At 41.9% G+C, this 19,743-nt stretch overlaps 1 protein-coding gene across 6 annotated transcripts in view; it reads right to left on the minus strand.

Annotated features, from left to right (window-relative positions):
* Window positions 1–19,743, minus strand: part of HMCN1 (hemicentin 1) — a 183,195-nt gene that overhangs the window by 147,721 nt on the left and 15,731 nt on the right. For 5 of the 6 annotated variants that reach the window (XM_048945083.1, XM_048945082.1, XM_048945081.1 and 2 more), the window contains exon 2: window positions 1,791–1,861. In XM_048945083.1, coding sequence (XP_048801040.1) covers window positions 1,791–1,861 — 71 coding nt within the window. Of the gene's footprint in view, window positions 1–1,790; window positions 1,862–4,808; window positions 4,849–19,743 lie in introns of those variants that run through there. The other variant, XM_048945084.1, reaches the window with a different exon arrangement.

Here is a 19,743-nt window from a genome sequence, read left to right on the forward strand (position 1 = left end):
GTGGTATGCAGATGGTTGGACTGAATGATCTTGGAGGTCTTTTCCAACCCTGGTGATTCTATGGTTCTAAGATTTTTTAACTTCTGCAAAGCAAATGTTATCTTCAGCAAAAGAATCTCCCAATTAAACCTGGGAAAAACCTGGCAAAGTCAAGATAATAGCTTATTTCTGCAACCACCTTCTAAATATAATCTCTATTCCCACCTCTAGTTGAGGAAAAGGAATATTTTCTTGACTAGTTTGAATATAAAAAGAACAGGACTTAGTTACTCTAGAGAGATGCACACAGACTAGTCTTAAACTGTTGTCAATACTAACCGAAAGACTTTGTCAAATGCTGTCCAAACATTCCAACTGTTCTGTACTCAGAATATTTTTGTTGCAAAGATCTGCATTTGTCCTGGTGCTCAAGAAGAAGTTTTGGAGTATTCTAGACAGCCTATTTCTATCTAAGATACGTAAGACACCTTTAAATAATTTAACTTCGTCTTAATTTTAGTTTTGTTCATTAATGAGAATATTTGTTCTACAACTTTAACTGAGAACGATTTATCTCAAGACTTTCACTACTTTCATAATATTCAGTCACTGCCCTTCTAGGTGAATTATCCATAATGAATATTACAGAAGTGTTCACATTCTCTGAAAGAACTGCTGCAAGATATCCTATCAGTCCTTATCTAACCACTTTAATTTCTTTATTTTGGCCCTTCACCAACTTAATCCATTATAGTAAATCATTTTTAATTCAGCTGAATGAACACACCTTGAGAATAATTATGAAATTGCAGTCACTGACAATTAGAGAAAAATTCTTAAGTCAGATAGTGGCCTTTAAACAACTTGTTAGCAAATTAAGAGTTTTAATTTCCTGAAAGCTTCATCTGTTTCATATCCTTTTTCAAAACAGTTAAAGTTATTTTCCAGTAGCTAAAGATGGGACCAATTTTTAATCTCCCTATAAAAGAGACAGAAAAAGCACAATGGCTAGAATTTTCTCCCTCCTTGAAAATTTACTATTGTTTTCTCAGAATTTCAACCTTTCTTGCAATTTTTAAACTATTAATTCTACCCTAACTAGCACCATTGGCTTCTAAACAGCCTTAAACCGTTTATACCATTTGTCTATTTCTAAAACACTGTCCTTAAAGCCAGAAGCTTGTCCAGCAGTATCACCCCAGACAGTGCTTGACTGAAGAATGGGATTTTCAGTAAAGCTAACTCCACTCCAATACTTCTCTTTTGTTCCAGCACCTGATACAGATATCATTTGCAACTCATTCTCACAGAAAGAATCATGGGAGACATATTATGGTGGTTCAAAATCCATCACTTATCTCCTTATACCAGGTTACCTGAGTCAGCCTGCTACCTTTGAATCATTAGGTGCTTGTTAACACAGGACAATGAAGGAATTAAAAGAGTCCTTTTGTACATTAATTAGTTAATTAGAACTACAGAAATAACTTACAGGAAATAATAAAACAGCTCATAGAAGTATCTGTGAACAAGTGGCAAAACTAATAGGATTCAAAATAAGTATTATCATTAACTAACTAGTCTTTCTTGTGTTATTGATCAATAAGCAAAGTATCCATACAAGGATGTAAACTAAGACAAAGTAATTAACCATAATCATGAATTCAGATATGCAGAGAACAAGAAGATGATAGTTTTTGCACCTATATCCACATGAAGCATTACAGCAGAAGCACTAACAAGAGAAGAATGATCATAGGGAGGAAATAAGGCGTATTGCTAGAACTATAGAGGATGAACAAGTCACTCACCTGAACATAAAGCTCCCGGAGTTCAAACTGAAATTTCTTGGGATCTGTGGTTATTGTCACTGGACCAATTTCTGGGATGGAAAAAAAGGAAAACATGTAGTATGAGGAAGACACAAAGCAATCAGGAGAATTTCCGCTGAAGAGATCATGATTTTTCAGATTGATAAAATCTGAAAAGAAAAAAAACCAGCAGTATTAAAAACAGAAAGGAGGACTGAATAGAATATTCAGCACTGAGATCTACAGTTTCAAACATAGCGACTCCAACGTCCAGCATTACCAGCTTCTGAGTGTCATAAGCATTTATAGGGACATGCATGTTCTGTGTTGTTTCTTTCACACACATTTACTTATATCCATCACTACACTGCTCTCATTAATTAGAAGGGAACAAAAAATCCCCAAAAGTGGCTGCACCAGAAAATAATGAAGTTTACCCACACAACTGTTCCTGGAAAATGTGAAGAAGTATCAAATGTGATACTAGCTGCTTTACCTGAGGCTGCTATTTCTTGACAGTTTATCTCAATCTAACTTGGCACTCATGCACTTCATTCTTTACCCGTCCTTGGCACACACTGCAGCTGCTGCTACTGGCACAAGGACAGGGCATTCATTGACCTGGATTAAAGTGCTGAGCCAAGCATACACAAATAAGCAACACCCATCACTAAATCTACTATAATCACACATGGGTTTGCTTGGGGGTTGTAACTGTGAATGCCCTTGCTAAAGGTAGGCTTTTAATTTGCTTGAAAGTCACCAAAAAGATGACAAAAAAGCTTTCCTAGAGTATGAAAGTATCCTGATGGTTTCTTGTAGGATTTTGATTTGATTTTGATTCTTGTGAATGTTATTTACTGACCAAGTAGAAATGCCTCACTGTCACCAGACGCATCATTGTAAGGACTTCCCCACAGTGTTCACTCTGCCATTCCCCTTCTCAGCCTGGTAACATCCTTTGGGTGTTCCTTACAGCATGTGCCTGTAACAAAGCTATCTCCAAAGTGTTCTGCTTAAAATCTATCCTGCCAGCCATTGTTCTAAGGCATAGAATAGAATGAGTTTTATACCTATAGTAAAACCACAAGCTCTACTACTCCGTCAATATAAGGATTACATTTTTCAATTCTAGGGCAGCAAATCCTTTGGAAAGGCTTTTTTTCCCCATAATATATAGATATGAAAAGTAACACTACTTCAGCCAAGCTAAAACAGCCCATCCAGCACAGATGGGTGAGCTGTGCCTTTCTCCCCAGGCAGTGGGGTGCAGATGCCAAGTGCAGACCCTGCCTGTAGGCCATGGGATCACACTCAGGTGCTGGCTGCCCTCTGCTGTGAGCTCAGCAACCAGCACAGCCTGGGAACGGCATTCAGCCACAGCTCAGGTCTCAGAAGCACAAGGCTGCAAATGGAAGCCAGAACAAGTGGTGTCATGGAGAGCTGCCAGAACAGAGAGCCCAGCAGTGGGACAGTTGCTCCAACCAGCTCTGAGGCTGTGGGCAAACAAGGTCCCAGGAAGGGCTCCACCTCTTCAGCAAAGCTGAGATTCTCTAAGGGAAGAACAGCAGCAACACCAAGTAAGTCCCAGCACAAGAGAGCTGCCAATCCTCTCAGAGCCAGCTCTCCTCTGATGGATGCCAGGAATACCCCTGACTTCAAGCAGACTGCTAGTGTTTTGGGCAAAACAACAGCTAGTCTGACACCATACAAACTGTTTACTATCTGTAGAAGGCATCTGGAAAGGCAGCACCACACAACTCTGGGCTTCTGTCACCTCTCCTGGCTACATAGTCTGATTACACAGCTAGAGAAAGGCCATTCAGTACTCTTCACTCACACCCTATAGAGGGGTACCACTCAAGGTATGAACTGTAATGTTACTGGCTCTCACCATCCAAACGCCTGTAGCTTGAACCAAAAGCCCAGCATCAACTGTTTCTCATCCACAATCATGCTGCCATTGAGCCTGTGTGACCTGCATGCTTGCCAGAAGGGCTCAAACAGCCTTCAAGTTTTTTCCTCACTATGCTATACTCTAAGCATATACCATCAGAGACTGTCTCCTCAGCACAGGTGAAGACAGGCTTTAAAGCACTCAGAACAGCCAAGAGTGAGAAGACAGCTACAAGTGCTTTCATTTCACATGCCAGCCATGAACCATCTCCAGAAAGGACTTTAAAAAAAGAACGTAAGTCCTCTCATTTAGCACCATGAAAACTCTTAAAGAAAGTGAAATGAGCAACACAACAAAATTTCTGGCAACTATAATGTTCAAATCAAGTTACAACTGTCAGCCCTGATGCAGCTCTGAAGAATGAATGAACAGATGCAACAAGACTGAGACATGACTGCTGAACTATACTGGTGTGAAAAAAATGACAGACCACAGTAGAGAATTCTCCTAGCACCCGAAAGATGCTAGCCATACGGGACAAGCACACAGACAGAGTTGTTGAAGGAAGTTAAGGGGTTTAAAAGCAATCATCCCCCATGGTACAAATATATTCCCAGAAATACAGAAAAGCTCTGTGGAGTTAAATTAAGACATGAAAGAAACATAGTATTTTATGTTAACTTGCTCATAACTGCTACAGATATAAAAAGATTCATGTATTGGCATTCAGAACAGTTTCTAGTGTTTGTGTGAAAGCACATTTTTGTTCTGTGCATCATCCTGATGTTTGAGAATCCAGACATGAGCCAACAGTGTGTGCTCACAGCCCAGAAGGCCAACTATATTGTGGGCTGCATTAAAAAATGGGTGGCCAGCAGGAAGACAGAGGTGATTGCCCCCCTCCACTCAGCACACATGATGCCCCATGTGGAGTCAAGCACAAGTGTATAATCAAGATGTTATAATCACAATATAATTGTATAATCAATAAATATCAAGATGCTATAATCACAATATAATTGTATAATCAATAGATATCAAGATGCTATAATCACAGTATAATCAAGAGAATTAGGCAAAGTAAACAATGATCACAAAAGAGAATAAGTGGAAGACCTTACCCTTTGGCTGAGCTCACCAGAAAACACCAAGAGAGGCAATCTCCAGAAGAGATCCTTCCCCTCTGGTAGCCAGCTCTTAAATAGGTCTAGGAGGGGTGGAGCCAGGCTCCACCCCTTCCAGCAGCACAGGTGAATTGCCTTCACCTGTGCTCCTCTGGCTGACTCATGGCTCGCCTCAGGTGATTAATCAGAGGTTCAGGCCGTGACTCAGCAGTTCCCATACACACAAGAAAGATACATACCTCTTGGAACAGGTCCAGAGGACAGCCACTAAGATGATGAGAGGGCTGGAGTACCTCTCCTATGAAGAAAGGCTCAGGGAACTGGGCTTGTTTAGCTTGGAGAAGAGAAGGCTCTAAGGAGACCTCATTGGGGCCTTCCAGTACTTGAAGGGAGTATATAAAAAGAAGGGAGAATGACTTCTTACATGGGTTGATAGTAATAGGACAAGGGGGAGTGGTTTTAAACTGAGGCAGGGGAGGTTTAGGTTGGATATTAAGAGGAAGTAGATAGGAGGAAGTTTTTCACACAGACGCTCTAGAGCAGGTTGCCTAAGGAGGTTGTGGATGCCCCATTCCTGGAGGCATTCAAGGCCAGGCTGGATGTGGCTCTGGGCAGCCTGGTCTGCTAGTTGGTGACCCTGCACATAGCAGGGGGTTGGAACTGGATGATCATTGAGGTCCTTTTCAACCCAGGCCATTCTATGAATAGCAAGCACATTGGGAAAGCCAAAAACTACCTAGCGTGACACATATTCATAATTATTGCAAAGGCTGTTTGCAAATTTGGCATCTTATCTTGATCATGTAAAACATCTGTACTAAATATCTGTTTTAGATGAATGTATTAGAACAATCTAGCAGAGGAATACAGGAGCCATTTACCTACTTCTATCAATTCAGAACACTGAATTTGTTTGTTCTGGAAGGAAAACAACAATGCTGATACCTAGTAGCAGAAGGAATTTCAGCAGATATGCCAAATCATGTGGAGTTCTTTCAGTCAAAAAAAGAAACCCTTCGTCTAATTCAGAGCAAGAACGTGTCTCTCAAATATCCAGAATTAAAAATGACTAAACAAACACCAAAACCAAGCAAAGACAGAACCATATACCTTTGGATGCTTTCCAAAAAAGGAATAAACTTCAGATTTAGTACCCTATGAATTGGAGTGGGGGAGCACAACAGCAAAAACACCCTGATCTTTAATACCCAATGCAATTACAATTGCCATTTACTAGCTCTTGTTTAGCTACACAATTTGGTGTTACCCCCATTGTAACTCGTTTGCTGGTGTAATGTCAGTCATACAGATTGTAAAATCTATCATCTTTGTACTGATGTGGGAATGTAACCCTTTGTAGCCTAGAACTGTACGGGTCGAAGAGCAGTCTGAAGTACTGAACTCATTATAAATAGCTGACACGTAACTCAGATATTCAGCACTGCTGAATTCACTCTAGGTCTACTCTCCTAGTCTGTGCCTTACAGTCGTTCATGCAAAAGCTCCAGGGTAAGATTTGACAACAAACAGCATGCAGTGTGTAAAGAACAGAATATGAAAAAATGGGGATGGAGATCACACACAGGGTGTAGTTAACATTCATTCATCTCATGGGTAAGGCAGAACTTCATTACTTCCCATCCTGTTTCTCCATCCAAGTGACGCTTCTTAGTTACATCAATTTTGACAGTTTTTAGATCGGTAGGCTAATATACATTTCATATACGCACACATATATCCACCTCCCACACACCATTATTTTTGTATCAGATCCATCTCCCAGTCTTGTTTCCTGTACAGAATCTCAAACGTTTGTCCCACTAGTTTTAAAGATGACACAGGATTGGGAATGATCAGCTAGGACATCTGTGATGCCTAAACAGAACTAATGCTCAAAAAAAAACTGAAGTGCAATTATTCCTTAAAAGCTATTTTCCAGCAGTGGTGTGCATTGAGTTTTATCTGATGAAAGAATATGACTTGTTCCATCAAACTTCCCTTTCTGTATCCAATCAATTTTAATGCTCCGCCTATAATTCTGAAAGTCTTTATGAGTCACTGCTTGCCAAGGATAACAAAAATAATGATAAAGTTACTCTTAATAAGCCCCCAGCCAGCTGGCTGTCCTAGGGGCACATAAGCAGAAATCCTTAATTTCTGAAGAGCAAATTCGGTGCTACATGTCAGGACTTTACACAGCTGCAGTCCACTCACAAGCTTCCACCAGAGGTCACAAAATCACAGATTTATAGGGGTTAGAAGAGACCTCTGAAGATCATCTATCCCACCTAGACACTGTGGTGCATCTTCTGCCACCCAACACTGCAGTGACAGGTCAAGAAGGCAACTAAGAAAAGAAATACTTCTAATTGCAATCCCTCAAATCATAGTGAACATTCTTCACTCTCAAACAGCTGACTTAGAAGATTTAAATGTTACTTTAATTTAAATGCTCCTTCAGTTTTAACCAGCTATGAATTTCTGTGGTAGATCCAAGCATCTGACTGAAAATGTAAGTTAAGCTAACACCCTCAAGAGAGAACTAAAAAAGCTTGGTTCCTTCAGGTTTCTTTCCAATTATGACCCCTGTGGCTCCATTTCTTTTAGCTTTCAGACTCTAACCTGGGTGTAATCATATTCATGTTTGAAATGTGCAAGAATTGCAGTGAACAACTTTTGCCAGATTCTTTACCAGGCAAAAAAGAAGCCAAACCAATCCAGCAACCTCACATTAGATGAGCAACCTTAGTGCAGCCACCCTTCCTCCCCTTCCTTTTCTTTTTTTTAAATTAGTTTTTCAGCCTCCTGACTTATCACTATTAACTTTAACATGCAACTTCAACTTCAAAAGACTACTGACTGGAAGAAGACTGCACATGCAGCTTTTATGCTTCCCTTGGATAATCAAACAAAAGCCAGGCAGACAGTCCATGCATATTGTGAGTCACTGCCAAGCAGTCTGACACTGTGAAGCATTATTGCAGCTTCATCTTCACTTCACCAATGAAGACAGTATTCACCCTTGCATACCTCACTCTTCACCATCAATCTTGATGCAGCAGCCAAAGTATGAATGAAATCTAGAGACCAAAGGTGCAGGAGAGGTTTTGCTAAAAAATGTGCCCTAAACGGCACATGTGCATTAGCATTTCCCATTCTTACAACATCTAAGAGCTTTGTGGGTGTCTTGCTCCTGATGGTTCTGGGGTGGCTTTTTGTTGTTGTTGTGCTTCTTTTGCGTTGTTTTATTTCAGAGGAAATTATTGATGGTTAAAAAAAAAGACACTGTATATGCTCTTGTTTCTTGGAAAAAGAAAGCTAGTTTGAAGAACTCCATTGGTTAAAATTTAATATTATCTTCTGTCTAACACAATCAGCACTAAATTCAGTTTATAGGCCTTCAGTGTAGTTTTTCAGAAGTTTTGGGTTTTTTTAACCAAATGCCATTGCACGGAAAAATTAGGCTAATTTGCTAATTTGCCTAGCATAGTAACAATAAGAATACTGTTTACTTTCCTAAGAATTACAGTAATAGAACAGGATATGCAGAATAGCCTCATCTTCATGAGACTGTTAAAATTAATTTGGTTTGTTACCAATTCTCTACTCAGAACAGTCCTGCAGTTCCTCAGGCTCCTAGCATGGGTGGCACTAGATCGCACTCGCAGTGGAACTACCAATGAAAAACCTATTCCCTCATGCTGAAAATAAAGAAAGCCTGAAGTAGGTCTCCAGGATGACTTTTGCTCCAAGGAAATAATCTACTTGTAAATTCCCTCTAGTGTAAGCAAAAGTTTGTCTGTTGCTAGCATACAGACACAGACCAAAAAAAAAAACCAAAAAAAAAAAAACCAGGAAAACAGACTAGAACTCGTTACATTATATGGTTAAAATTCAAAACAATGGCAGAGGCTCTCACGTGCCCAAACTGTAAAAAACCATGAGGCAAGTTTTCCCTTCCTGAGGACAAAAGGGCATATAGAGCCCCGCCATCTGCTCCCCAGTTGCTTGAGCAGCTCTGGAGGTCTGCTCTCACCAGAGGCCTGCAGCCAGCACTTCTCAAGTGCCTTTGGCCATCCCTAGCAAACTCTCAATGGATGACTGCCTAAATTACAGATTGCATCGACAGCTGACAACTCAGCCAGCAGTCCCTGAGAGAAGCCAGAGGACGCGAAGAGCCATGGAGATTATCGAGCCCGGTGGTCCTCTGCACTCAGGTCCTGAGCCATCCCAGGGAACTAAGTCCACAGAGAACGGCTGCCCATGCTCTTCTCAAGCATCTCTTCTGTGTATGAAGGCTTTATGTCTGGGTCTTCTAAGTCTCATATTTCCAAGAGTACATTAGTTTGTGATATTTCTTCTCTTTTCTCATAACAAGAAGAAAAAAAAAAAGCAGCATTTATTGATTCTATACAGCATTCAAGCTCTGCAAGGACTTGCTTCCTTCAGCCTACAGCGAAGGCCAAGCAACTGACAAGAGCTGCAACCACTGCTGCCTCACAGTTTGGCATGGGAGAGGCAGCACTTACTGACACTGGCCCACGCACAGTTCCCAGAGAACATCTGAAAAGGTTGTCAGATTATTCTCTGGCTTTGTTTATTTCCCCTTGTTAACAATCTGAATCGAGTAAAACATTGTTCATAATGCTCTTTAAATTCTTTCTGCAGACTGAACTCCAGTACAGTCCAGGTCTATTTCTGTCTCATCTCTTGGTCTGTGCATTTTTGGCAAGACTCTATCAGCATTTGCTACAGCACTAGATAAATAGCTTACGCTGAAGAGTAAGGCAGGAATGAACATAACTACACATTTTATAGTGCTATTTTGTGATTAATAACATGAACGCATTGAAGTAAAAATCAAGCAGTCATTAAAACTCAATTTTTAATTCTAGATTTACACTTGGCATCATATTACACAATTAATTTCCTTGCTGCAACATCTCGGGAAGCTTTGTCCTGAGCAGCTGCAAGCACCAGCCAGGGCACTGCTGGCTGCTGCAAGTCTGCATCAGGACGCTTCCTCTGCTGCTTCCCACCACATCCCTTGATTGTATCTCAAGTAGCAGGGGTCCACAGGCTGACTGGCCAGTAGTCACAGTTTCTTTTTTTCTTCTGCAGTTTCAACTCAATTACAAGGTCTGATTGAAAGTGTATATTCACCGGCTGCTTCCTGCAAAGAGACTTGGAAGAAAACTGTCTACCTTTTATCATGAGACAGTGAAAACTGAAAAAGCAACACTGAAGCTATAGTCACATGGCTCCCATGAAGTGTACAGAAGAATTCATGCACTCAGCACTCATGTCCACATGAAAATTGACAGCATGAGCGAGTCAACAACAGCAGTTGAGCATCCAGAGAGCGGCACAGCACAGTGCTGCCCCTCAGCAATGGCAAATACTCCATGCTGCATGGCACACAGTGACAGGGCAAGCTGGGAACAGTACTGAACATGTGTAATTATGGCCAGTTATTAATAAACTGAAAGCCCATTTTTTCTTGCAAGAGTCATCCTATGCGTGTTATGGAGATCTCAGAACTAACCAGTTGGTGCTTTAAGATGCTGGAGATCCCAGAAACAAGGACTTCCCAGAGCATGTTACCATACTAGTACTACACTGTACTTTAACAGGCTTATGTTTTTTATAGTGTTTTCACATGGTTAAAAAACAAAAGCAAAAAATATATGTAATATGGTGCCAGATTTAATCTGGTCCATAGGAGTGTCTCTGACAAGAATTAAACAACATCAGACAAGGCAGAACTGCACAAGAGTGACCTAAAATACATTTGGATGCCGGTCACAATCCTTGCAAATCTATTTCAATAAGTTTTGCCTCCTTACATTCTGGCAACTGTCAACAAACACAATGAACCAATTAGCCCTAACGAGAGAGAAAAGATAGGACTGTAACCACAGACCTAGCTACCCCTATATAATTAAAACTCAACTAAGTTTTCCTCAATTTTCATACCAAGGAACTTGTTCCTCAAAAGATCACAGAGCAAAAGCCTTCCCTCAGAAAATTCCAGGAGAATGACAGTGAGGCTTTACAAGGCAATGTCCTGCATGAGCATACATCTGTGTGCATGTACACATGCATGAACACCAGCATTTCAGTACAATGGAATGTTTCATGATGAATCCAATTGCCATCTTTTGAGAATGGAGATTTCTAAACACAACCAAAAGAAAGTACTCTGAGATCTGCACCTCAGAAAAAACTAGTGTCACATTTAGAACACATCTTTTATTCTGCGTGTAAGTTTACTTTTACCAAAATTTCTTTTTTTTTACTACAAGAAATGTATCTGCATTCTTTTGAAGTCAATTACAAAGTTTTTATTGATTTCAGTTAGAATCAGCCTAGGCTCAATGAATCTCATGCTACAAAATGAATTGCTAAAGGATAATCAATGTAAGACTATTAGATACCCAAACTGCTTCCTTTTAGTCATTATAACTGTAAATTCAAATTCTCATTCTAAATAAACCTAATAAACTTCACAAAGCTAACCCATCTGTAGCTGGCAGAACGTCAAATGTTATGGCAAATACCATTGCCTGCACACACTGCTTATTTCTTCTGACAGCACTCATTTGCTAGCATTTTTCTAATCATAGCACAGTGCTGGGATATAGCTGGGAATAAAGCAGAAGTTCTCTTAAGTGAAAGCATCTACTTGAAGATTTTCAGTATATGTCAGTTGTTGGTGTACCTCATTAAAGTCAATCTTTTTATACTTTTAAACATATACTATCGAGAGGGAAGACTATGTAGATATCTTATTTTCTCCTTCAGACACTCACTATCCCCAGTGAGGCTGTTTCGCACAAGAAAGCAATGGGAAAAAACTGCAGAAAGCATGACTGCAAAACAGCTCATCTGACAGAGCCAACCCATGTGAAAAAAAAAAAAAAAAAAAAAAAAAAAAAAAAAAGTTACTGGACTAATTTAAAATTTTTTGAAAATATGTGGTTTGGATTGAAAAGAATTGAAAAGAAGGGTTTAGCAAGTGTTTGAAGGCCAGCTAAACCTCTCAAAATCTTTACCAGAGCACTGTTCATTTTAGCAGTTGTCAAATCAGATGGAAGCAGCTCTCTCCTGTCCCTTAGCTTTCACCTGTATTATGTGCAACTTTGTGATTTTCTAAAAGGCACCAACAATTTCAAGCAGCAGAAATCAATCAGGAAGGAATCCACTTATCCTAGAATTAGGTGGAGCAGAGCCTGAGCGGCTTGAACAGCCACCATAACCCCAGAGAAGGGATTTGCATGGTCAGGCTGAGGAGTTCAACATGTTAGCTGGGCAATAGGAAACCAGATGAGGTTTAACAAAAGCAAGTGTGGAGTTTTGCATCTAGGGAGGAATAATTGCATGCACCAGTACAGGTTGGGGGATGACCTGCTGGAGAGGAGCTCTGCCAAGAGGGACCTGGGTGTCCCAATGGATGACAGGTTGGCCATAAGCCAGCAGTGTGCCCCTATGGCCAAAAAGGCCAATGTCATTCTGGGGTGCATTAGAAAGAGTGTGGCCAGCAGATCGAGGGAGGTGATCCCCCACCTCTACTCTGCCCTGGTAAGGCCTCATCTGGAGTATTGTGTCCAGTTCTGGGTTCCCCAGCACAAAAAATACAGCAAACTCTGGGAAAGAGTCCAGCAGAGGGCCACAAAGATGGTGAAGGGCCTGAAGCATCTCCCTATGAAGAAAGGCTGAGTGAACTGGGTCTGTTTAGCCTTGAGAAAAGAAGACTGAGAGGGGACCTGACCCAGGTCTATAAATATCTAAGGTGGGGGGCAGAGCGGCAAGGCCAGATTGTTTCCAGCAGTGTGTGGAGACAGGACAAGGAGAAACGGACAGAAACTGCAGCATAGGAAGTTCTGCACAAATGTGCACAAGAACTTCTTTAGGTGAGGTGACGGAGCACTGGAACAGGCTGCCCAGGGAGGTTGTGGAGTCTCTGCAGATATTCAAGACCCGCCTGGACGCCTACTTGTGCGACCTCTTGTAGGGAACCTGCTTTGGCAGGGGGTTGGACTAGATGATCTCTGGAGGTCCCTTCCAACCCCTACAATTCTGTGATTCTGTGATTCTGTTTCTCCACAGATGCCTGCACAGCTTGGTGGTGACAATGGAGCCATATCTACTTCCTTCCTGCAGTACAAATCAGTGAACATGCCTTGTGATACAGCCTCCGATCCCTTCCAAAGCTCACACTGAACTTGTGGCACGCAAAAGCCTGGTGGCAGAGATGGAGCCTGCTCAGAGGCAGTCATCCACATCCTGGCACCTGCTGGGAGCCACTTCACAGCCATGTCAGTCATATAAGCAGCAAAATGGCCTTTGCCTAGCTCCACAGTACTGCCTTTGATTTCATCCTTTTTATCTGGGAAAAAAATTAAAGAAGTGGAACTTGTCCCCACAGCAGCCTGAGAATGTCTGTTAAATAGCGTTGTGGCGCAGAAGTCTCCAATCCCAAACATGCTGCCAATGGTTTGGCTGCAAGCCAGACACGTTTGCTGGTCATGTTGGAAAGAACATCCGCAAGTTTACTGACATTATGTATATTCCATGGTATCTGAGCAGTCTTCTACATCAAGTTCAATTACCATTTCAGCTGACAGTCATTTAGTGTACAGAAATGAGACCTCTGACAGTAAGACACTACCATGTAACAACATAGTTTTAAAAAATCTAGTAAGACTAGAAGAGAACCAAACCTGGAATAGCCATTTGTTCAGAAAGCAATTTCCATTTGCTTCTCCAGCTGTGAAATACAGCAGTTCTGGGATTTCATCACCCACATTAGCAGTGCAAACTGTCTTGCAAGTAACCCGGGTGATAGCTGCCCCCACTCTGGAGTTCCCATTCTACATCCCAATTACTTTCTTTCTAATCCCTCAGGCTCTACCTAAAATCTCTTGGCCATGAGCAGCTTTTCAAGTAAATGACACTGCTCTACGAAGCCAAAAAACACTGCTGGTCTCTCCACAAAGAAGATGCAAGCATGAGGATTTTGAAAATCACATGGGTTAAGCTTGTTTTAGGAATTCCACTACTAAGCAGGCAGTTTTCCCCACTGATCAGATTGTGCAGGAGCCCATGCTGCCCTTTCTGGAGGTGCCACACACAGCATGTTCAACCATGTGCAAGCAGTGCCCAGCTCCATTTTGAGTTCATGAATTAGCTTACAAAAAATAACACAGATACAGCTGGATTACAGGGCCTGGCCCCACCTCCTGGCAAGCTGCTCCACTTACACGCCACCATGAGTCCACAGATTGTTTCATTTTCACTAGTCGCTCACGCTTCCTATTTTGACAACTCTTCTAAGCAAGCAGTAACTTCAGGTGACTCATTACAGCCAAATTCATGAAGCTTAGCAGGGCATCTGCTAACCCATCCGACTTGCTCATGTTCATCTACACCATGCAGTTCAGCAAAGCTGGCCACAACCAGCCATGATGGCAAGGTCAGGTTTGTGCTCCATGCAGATTCCCACTGTCCCACTGCACAGGCTTGGTGCCTGGCACTGACATAGTATATCCAACACTGGCATGTCCCTTTTTCTTCTCAGAAGAAGAAAAAGGAAAAATCATGAGAACATGTTCTTGATGCAGGTTTGAGTGATCAATATTGTTTTTAGGAAGCTGGGGTAGAGAAGGAAACATTTTTTATACAATTTTTTATACAATTAAATGTTATCTGTGGATTATAAAACTCCGCTGAGTTTTATCACTTTAGCAATGCAAGCATACTCCTAAGGGAGGAGGAAGACATAAGAACGTTAACTTTCCTGCCCTAAGCAAAATAGGCTTTTTCCACTATGCACAAGGAATACTTCAGTCAGTAAAACATAAATACTTCACATAGAAACACTGTCCTCTGTTTGCTCATCTTTTAGAATTTGTTCTAAATAATTTCAGTATTTATGTTTAGACTGCTAACATCAGCTAAAGCACAGTATTAGCTTAGACTTCTCATCTGCCTCAATCCTTGCATTTTCCAGTTTCATCTTCTGTCCAGCCTTGTCCAAATTCTATGACTGGGAAATGCTGAGCACCCTAATGGAAAAACATAGAACTCTGTCATGGAAGCAAAGTGATATACACAAAATCATTACCAAGATTATTCTTAGAGTTTTGTGTTTGTTTTTTTTTAATGGAAGCATTTTCTATGATTATCGTTTGGAATAAACCACTTGGCTTGTTTAACTAATACAAAGCACAAGGCTTTCTTCTGCAAGACTTTGGATTTACCTTCAAGCTCCAGAATCAATGCTTCAACCCAACTGAGGTCCTTACACAGGACAATCACAAGCTCAGTGTCTTCCAGGTACAATGCAACCACTGAAAAAGCTGCACTCTGAACATTCAGGTACTGTGAGATCCCCTCTGACAACTCACACTAGGAAATTCGATATGGGAACCACTCCTGTGCCCTAGCCAGTACAAGTGGAAGATGAGTGTTGACTTCCAGTGGCTGCAGCTGGCAGCCAGGCACAGCCTGAGAGTGAATATCACAATGTGCTTTTAGCAGAGGCTGGGATTTCTAGCACTCACCGTTGAGGAAACAAAAGGTCTCACAGGTTACTACATCAGCTTGAGTGACCAAATATTCAAGCAACCCAGAATAGTTTGAGTTGGAATGGACATTTAAGCCCCCCCAAGTCGCAACCCTCTGATGTGGGCTGGTTGCCACCACCAGATCAGGCTGCCCAGGGCCATAGCCAGCTTGGCCTTGAGCACCTCAGCAGCATCTCTGGACAGCTTGTGCCAGTGTCTCACTGCCCTCTGAGTACAGAATTTCCTTCTAACATCTAATCAAAATCTCCCCTCTATTATAGTAGTCTAAAGCCTTTATCCTTTGTCTTGACGTTACACTCCCTGACAGAGTCCCTCCCCAGCTTTCCTGAAGGCCCCTTTAAGCATTGGAAAGCTGGCTCCAATGAGGTCTCCCCAGAGACTACTTTTCACCAGGCTGAATGAGCTCAGCTTCCTCAGCCTGTCTTCATAGGGGAGGACCCTTCCAGCCCCCTTCTTGTGCTGGGGGCCACAGAGCTGAAAACAGCACTGCAGGTGGGGAATCACAAGAGCAGAACAGAAAGGAATGGTCACCTCCGTGACCTGCTGGTCACACTACTTTTGGTGCAGTCCAGGATACAACTTACCTTCTCTCCAGCATGTCAGCCAATGCACACAGCTTTATGTCACCCATCAACTTGCTGAGGGTGCACTTGATCCCGCTGCCCATGTCACTGATGGACATTTTGAATATTGCTTGTCCCCATCCAGGCCCCTAAGGAACACCACTCATCATCACTAGTTTCAGTATTTATTTTTACTATTTCCACAGGCTTCTTGTCTCTCAGATTCTTTTCCCAGACTAATGCAACACACCTAGGTGCAAGATGTTTATTAAAGAGCAGTGGCTGGTAGAGATGACACCATGCCCACATCCAGCCCCGAGCCTGTCATCACAGCGTCATGTCAGAGCTGGCAGCTGTGTCCTTCTGAGGTACTTCAGGGCAAAGCAGAGCAGTTTTGCAAAGCACATGGAACAATTTTTAAAATTTTTTTAAATTTTTTAAATCATGAGAGCTTGGTAAGATTCCAGTGCTACTAGAAAATAAAACTCATCCCAAAGCTCGTTGAAGCTACCCTTGACTGTCCTTGCTCCCAAGGGCCGGCTCCTGGCTCTGCCCTGGAGCTGCCTGCTTGGTGCCCTGCCACGGAGTCTCTGGCATACTCTCTAGAACCAGCCCCATGCCTGATGTCCTTTAGAGGCTGTAAGACTGAGGAATTCAGACACCCAGTGCCTCAGTGCTAAGTCTCCATCTGCCCTCTACCTCTGCTCATACACTTGCCCACAAACACCTTTCCAACACTCTCCCACAGATCTTTGCTCATCTGGTTACGCTATGTTGGCACAACCTAGCCATTTAGCAAGGAAGTACAGTTCTAGGAAAGGAATCTCATCAACAGAAACTTTCAAACAGCGTAAACAGGCAAAGGCTGGAAAAAAGCACTCTACTGAATGCCCTTCTGCAATTGAACATCCTCTCAATTTGTCATTCCAGGCACAAGGCTTACACCAGATAGCCCAAGAAGCCAGGGCCAATGTCAAACCCACAGTGCCATCAGTGCTAAGCAGAAAGCACACATTTCTGATGAACTGTGCCGCCTCAAGCTTCTCAACATACCTCAGTTCTTGCATCCAGAAGATTCAGCACCACAACAGAAAATATGGAATCCTTACACATGCTACCAGGCTTAACCCTCCTCTGAGCACTGCCAACAAGGAAGAAAGCTGCAGGTGCTATCCCCACATCATGGCCTGCCTGCAAGACCTGCAAGACCTCCACCAGCCACCCACCAGTATGCTCACAGTGAAGACTGTGGCTACACAGCTTTTAGGGGAGAGGTCCAGACAAAATCAACATGCATGTCTTTCTAGAAAGCTCTCATTCAGGTTTCTGCAGTATGAAATAGCACTCAAACAATTAGAATTGTATCTTTCAGGCTTGATCACTAGTGCTGCCAAAATTTCCCTTTGCACACTGAGGCAAATCCTTGGGGACCTGTTCAGAAAAGCACTTAATTATATGTGAAAATTGTTAAAAATCAACAGAATATATACAAAAACATTTTTACGTGTTTTGTTTAATCACAGGCCTTGCTCATTCATGCCCATGGCTTCTACACTGGGCAAGAGGCAGTGTATCTCTGACCCACTCTTCCTTCACCACTGCAGTAAGAGCAGGATATTTTTAAGGGGACTGTTTGTCGTCAGATGAAAATAAATACATCAAAACAGTAGAAATCCAACTGTAAAGAGATGACTAAAGTGTTGTATATTCATTTTGGGTATGATTACATGGCCTAAGACCCCAGCAGACCAGATAAACTACCTAAGCACTGAGAAAATCACCCCAATGCCTCACCTTAACCATAAATCCAATTGAACTAACAGAATAACCTCGGTGTAATTCCAGATGTCTCTCACAGTTAAAATGCTGTCATGAAGTTCAGAGTACACAGCTACAAAGCAAATGTAATCTCAAGAAATATAAACAAGACCAGAAAAATTAATTCAGCTTGCTCTCTGAAGTCACATCTAGCATTTCCTAAGTTCTTCCAAAGCCATTATGTTGCTGATTAATAGACATGCCTCAAGGCACAACCTTTTTCTGAACTTCAGAGTTAAGAATTCCTTTGAAATGTCAGCAAGGCATACAATTTTTACTCAATGATAGCGCTCAAGAGCAGCCTATAATTTAAGACACCACATTTCTAATTGAAGAAATTAAATCAAGTAGGAAAAGCAGGAGGAATTCTGATCCTACTCAAGTACAATGAAACTTCAAACAGCGCTAAACAAATAAACAAAAACCAGCTGAGCTAATAAAAAGCAGACCCTGCTTAAATATTCTTCTTAAACATTTCACCTACACTGTTACACTTGGCATTCGGGAAAGAAAGAGGAGCCAGCAAGGACTGAGAAGAGATTAGAAAGGCAATTTGAGAAATGTGTAATATTTATCAAGAAAACCAAAGCCAGACTCCGATCTTAGTTAAATCAGTGTAAATCCAAACTAATAGCATTTACTGTAATGGAACTACTCCGGATTTAGACTACTTTAACTGAGATAAAATCCTGTTCAATTAAGCAGAATATAAGAGCCAGTTTTTACACTTTGATGTCTAGGCAATGGAACATTTCATTGCCAGTAACTAAGAATCTGCTTTAAAGCTATGCAGCTACAATACAAAAGGTGAGATGGGCTTAAGACATCACAATTATACATAGCCAAAATTTCTGGAGTTTGAAATGATCTCACAAGATTTGCTTATGGACCCACGGTGGCTCAAAGGCAGAAATGGAAGTGAAATCTGAGCAGCTCTACCTCCCAGTCCCTCATATGAGAGATGCAGCCTTCTGGACTTGTATTATTCCATGTCAAGGCTTGATGCAGCTACCACACACTTCCCAGGGAATGTCCTCTTTCCACAATAAAATTGACTAATTCTTTAAAATGCAATACAGTCAGCATGTGTTATTGTTACCTTCAGTTACCATTTCTAGGGTGGGGAAAGGACTGAGTTTTACAGCAGAGGAGTGACCTCCCTTTTTACATCCTAAGCACAAGCAACAATGGGAATATTTAGAACACAGATTGATACATGAAAAAGCCACATTTTTCCACTACCAGTATCTATAGATGCTGCTTAGACTTATACACAACTGTGCAACTCAATCATTACAGTTCAATTCAGCTCACCAGAGCAGGGGATACCCCTTCTCTCGCAGCTGCAGCTCTCCAAAACAGTCATAGAATCACCAGCTTTGGAAAAGACCTCCAAGATCATCCAGTCTAACCATCCGCTTACCACCAATATTTCCGCACTAAACCATGTCCATTAGTACAACATCTAAACATTTCTTGAGCACCTCCAGGGACCATGACTCCACCACCTCACTGGGCAGCCAATTCAAGTGCCCGACTTCTCTTTCAGAGAAGAAATTCTTCCTATTGTCCAACCTGAAACTCTCCTGGCACAGCTTGAAGTCCTATTGCTAGTTATGGGGGAGAACAGGCCCATGCCCACCTCACCACAATCACATTTCAGGAGTAGGAGAGCAATAAGGTCTCCTGAGCCTCTTCTCCAGACTCCCTCAGCCGCTCCTCATAAGACTTATGGTTCAGATCCCTCACCAGATTCATTGTCCTTCTCTGAAAACACTACAGAGCCTCAATGTCTTTCCTATAGTAAAGGGTTCAACACTTGTCCTTCCAGCACAAGTCACCACTTTCTCCACTCTGCAGCTAAGCAGCTCATGTACACTCTCTCTAACTAAGCTGGACAGCCTAAGCAGTCCCTGCTAACCTGGACCACGCTGGGATGAACCCGGAGTTACTGAGTAGCAC

This window comes from Lagopus muta, chromosome 5, assembly GCF_023343835.1.
Source record: "Lagopus muta isolate bLagMut1 chromosome 5, bLagMut1 primary, whole genome shotgun sequence".
NCBI classification, from domain to species: domain Eukaryota; kingdom Metazoa; phylum Chordata; class Aves; order Galliformes; family Phasianidae; genus Lagopus; species Lagopus muta.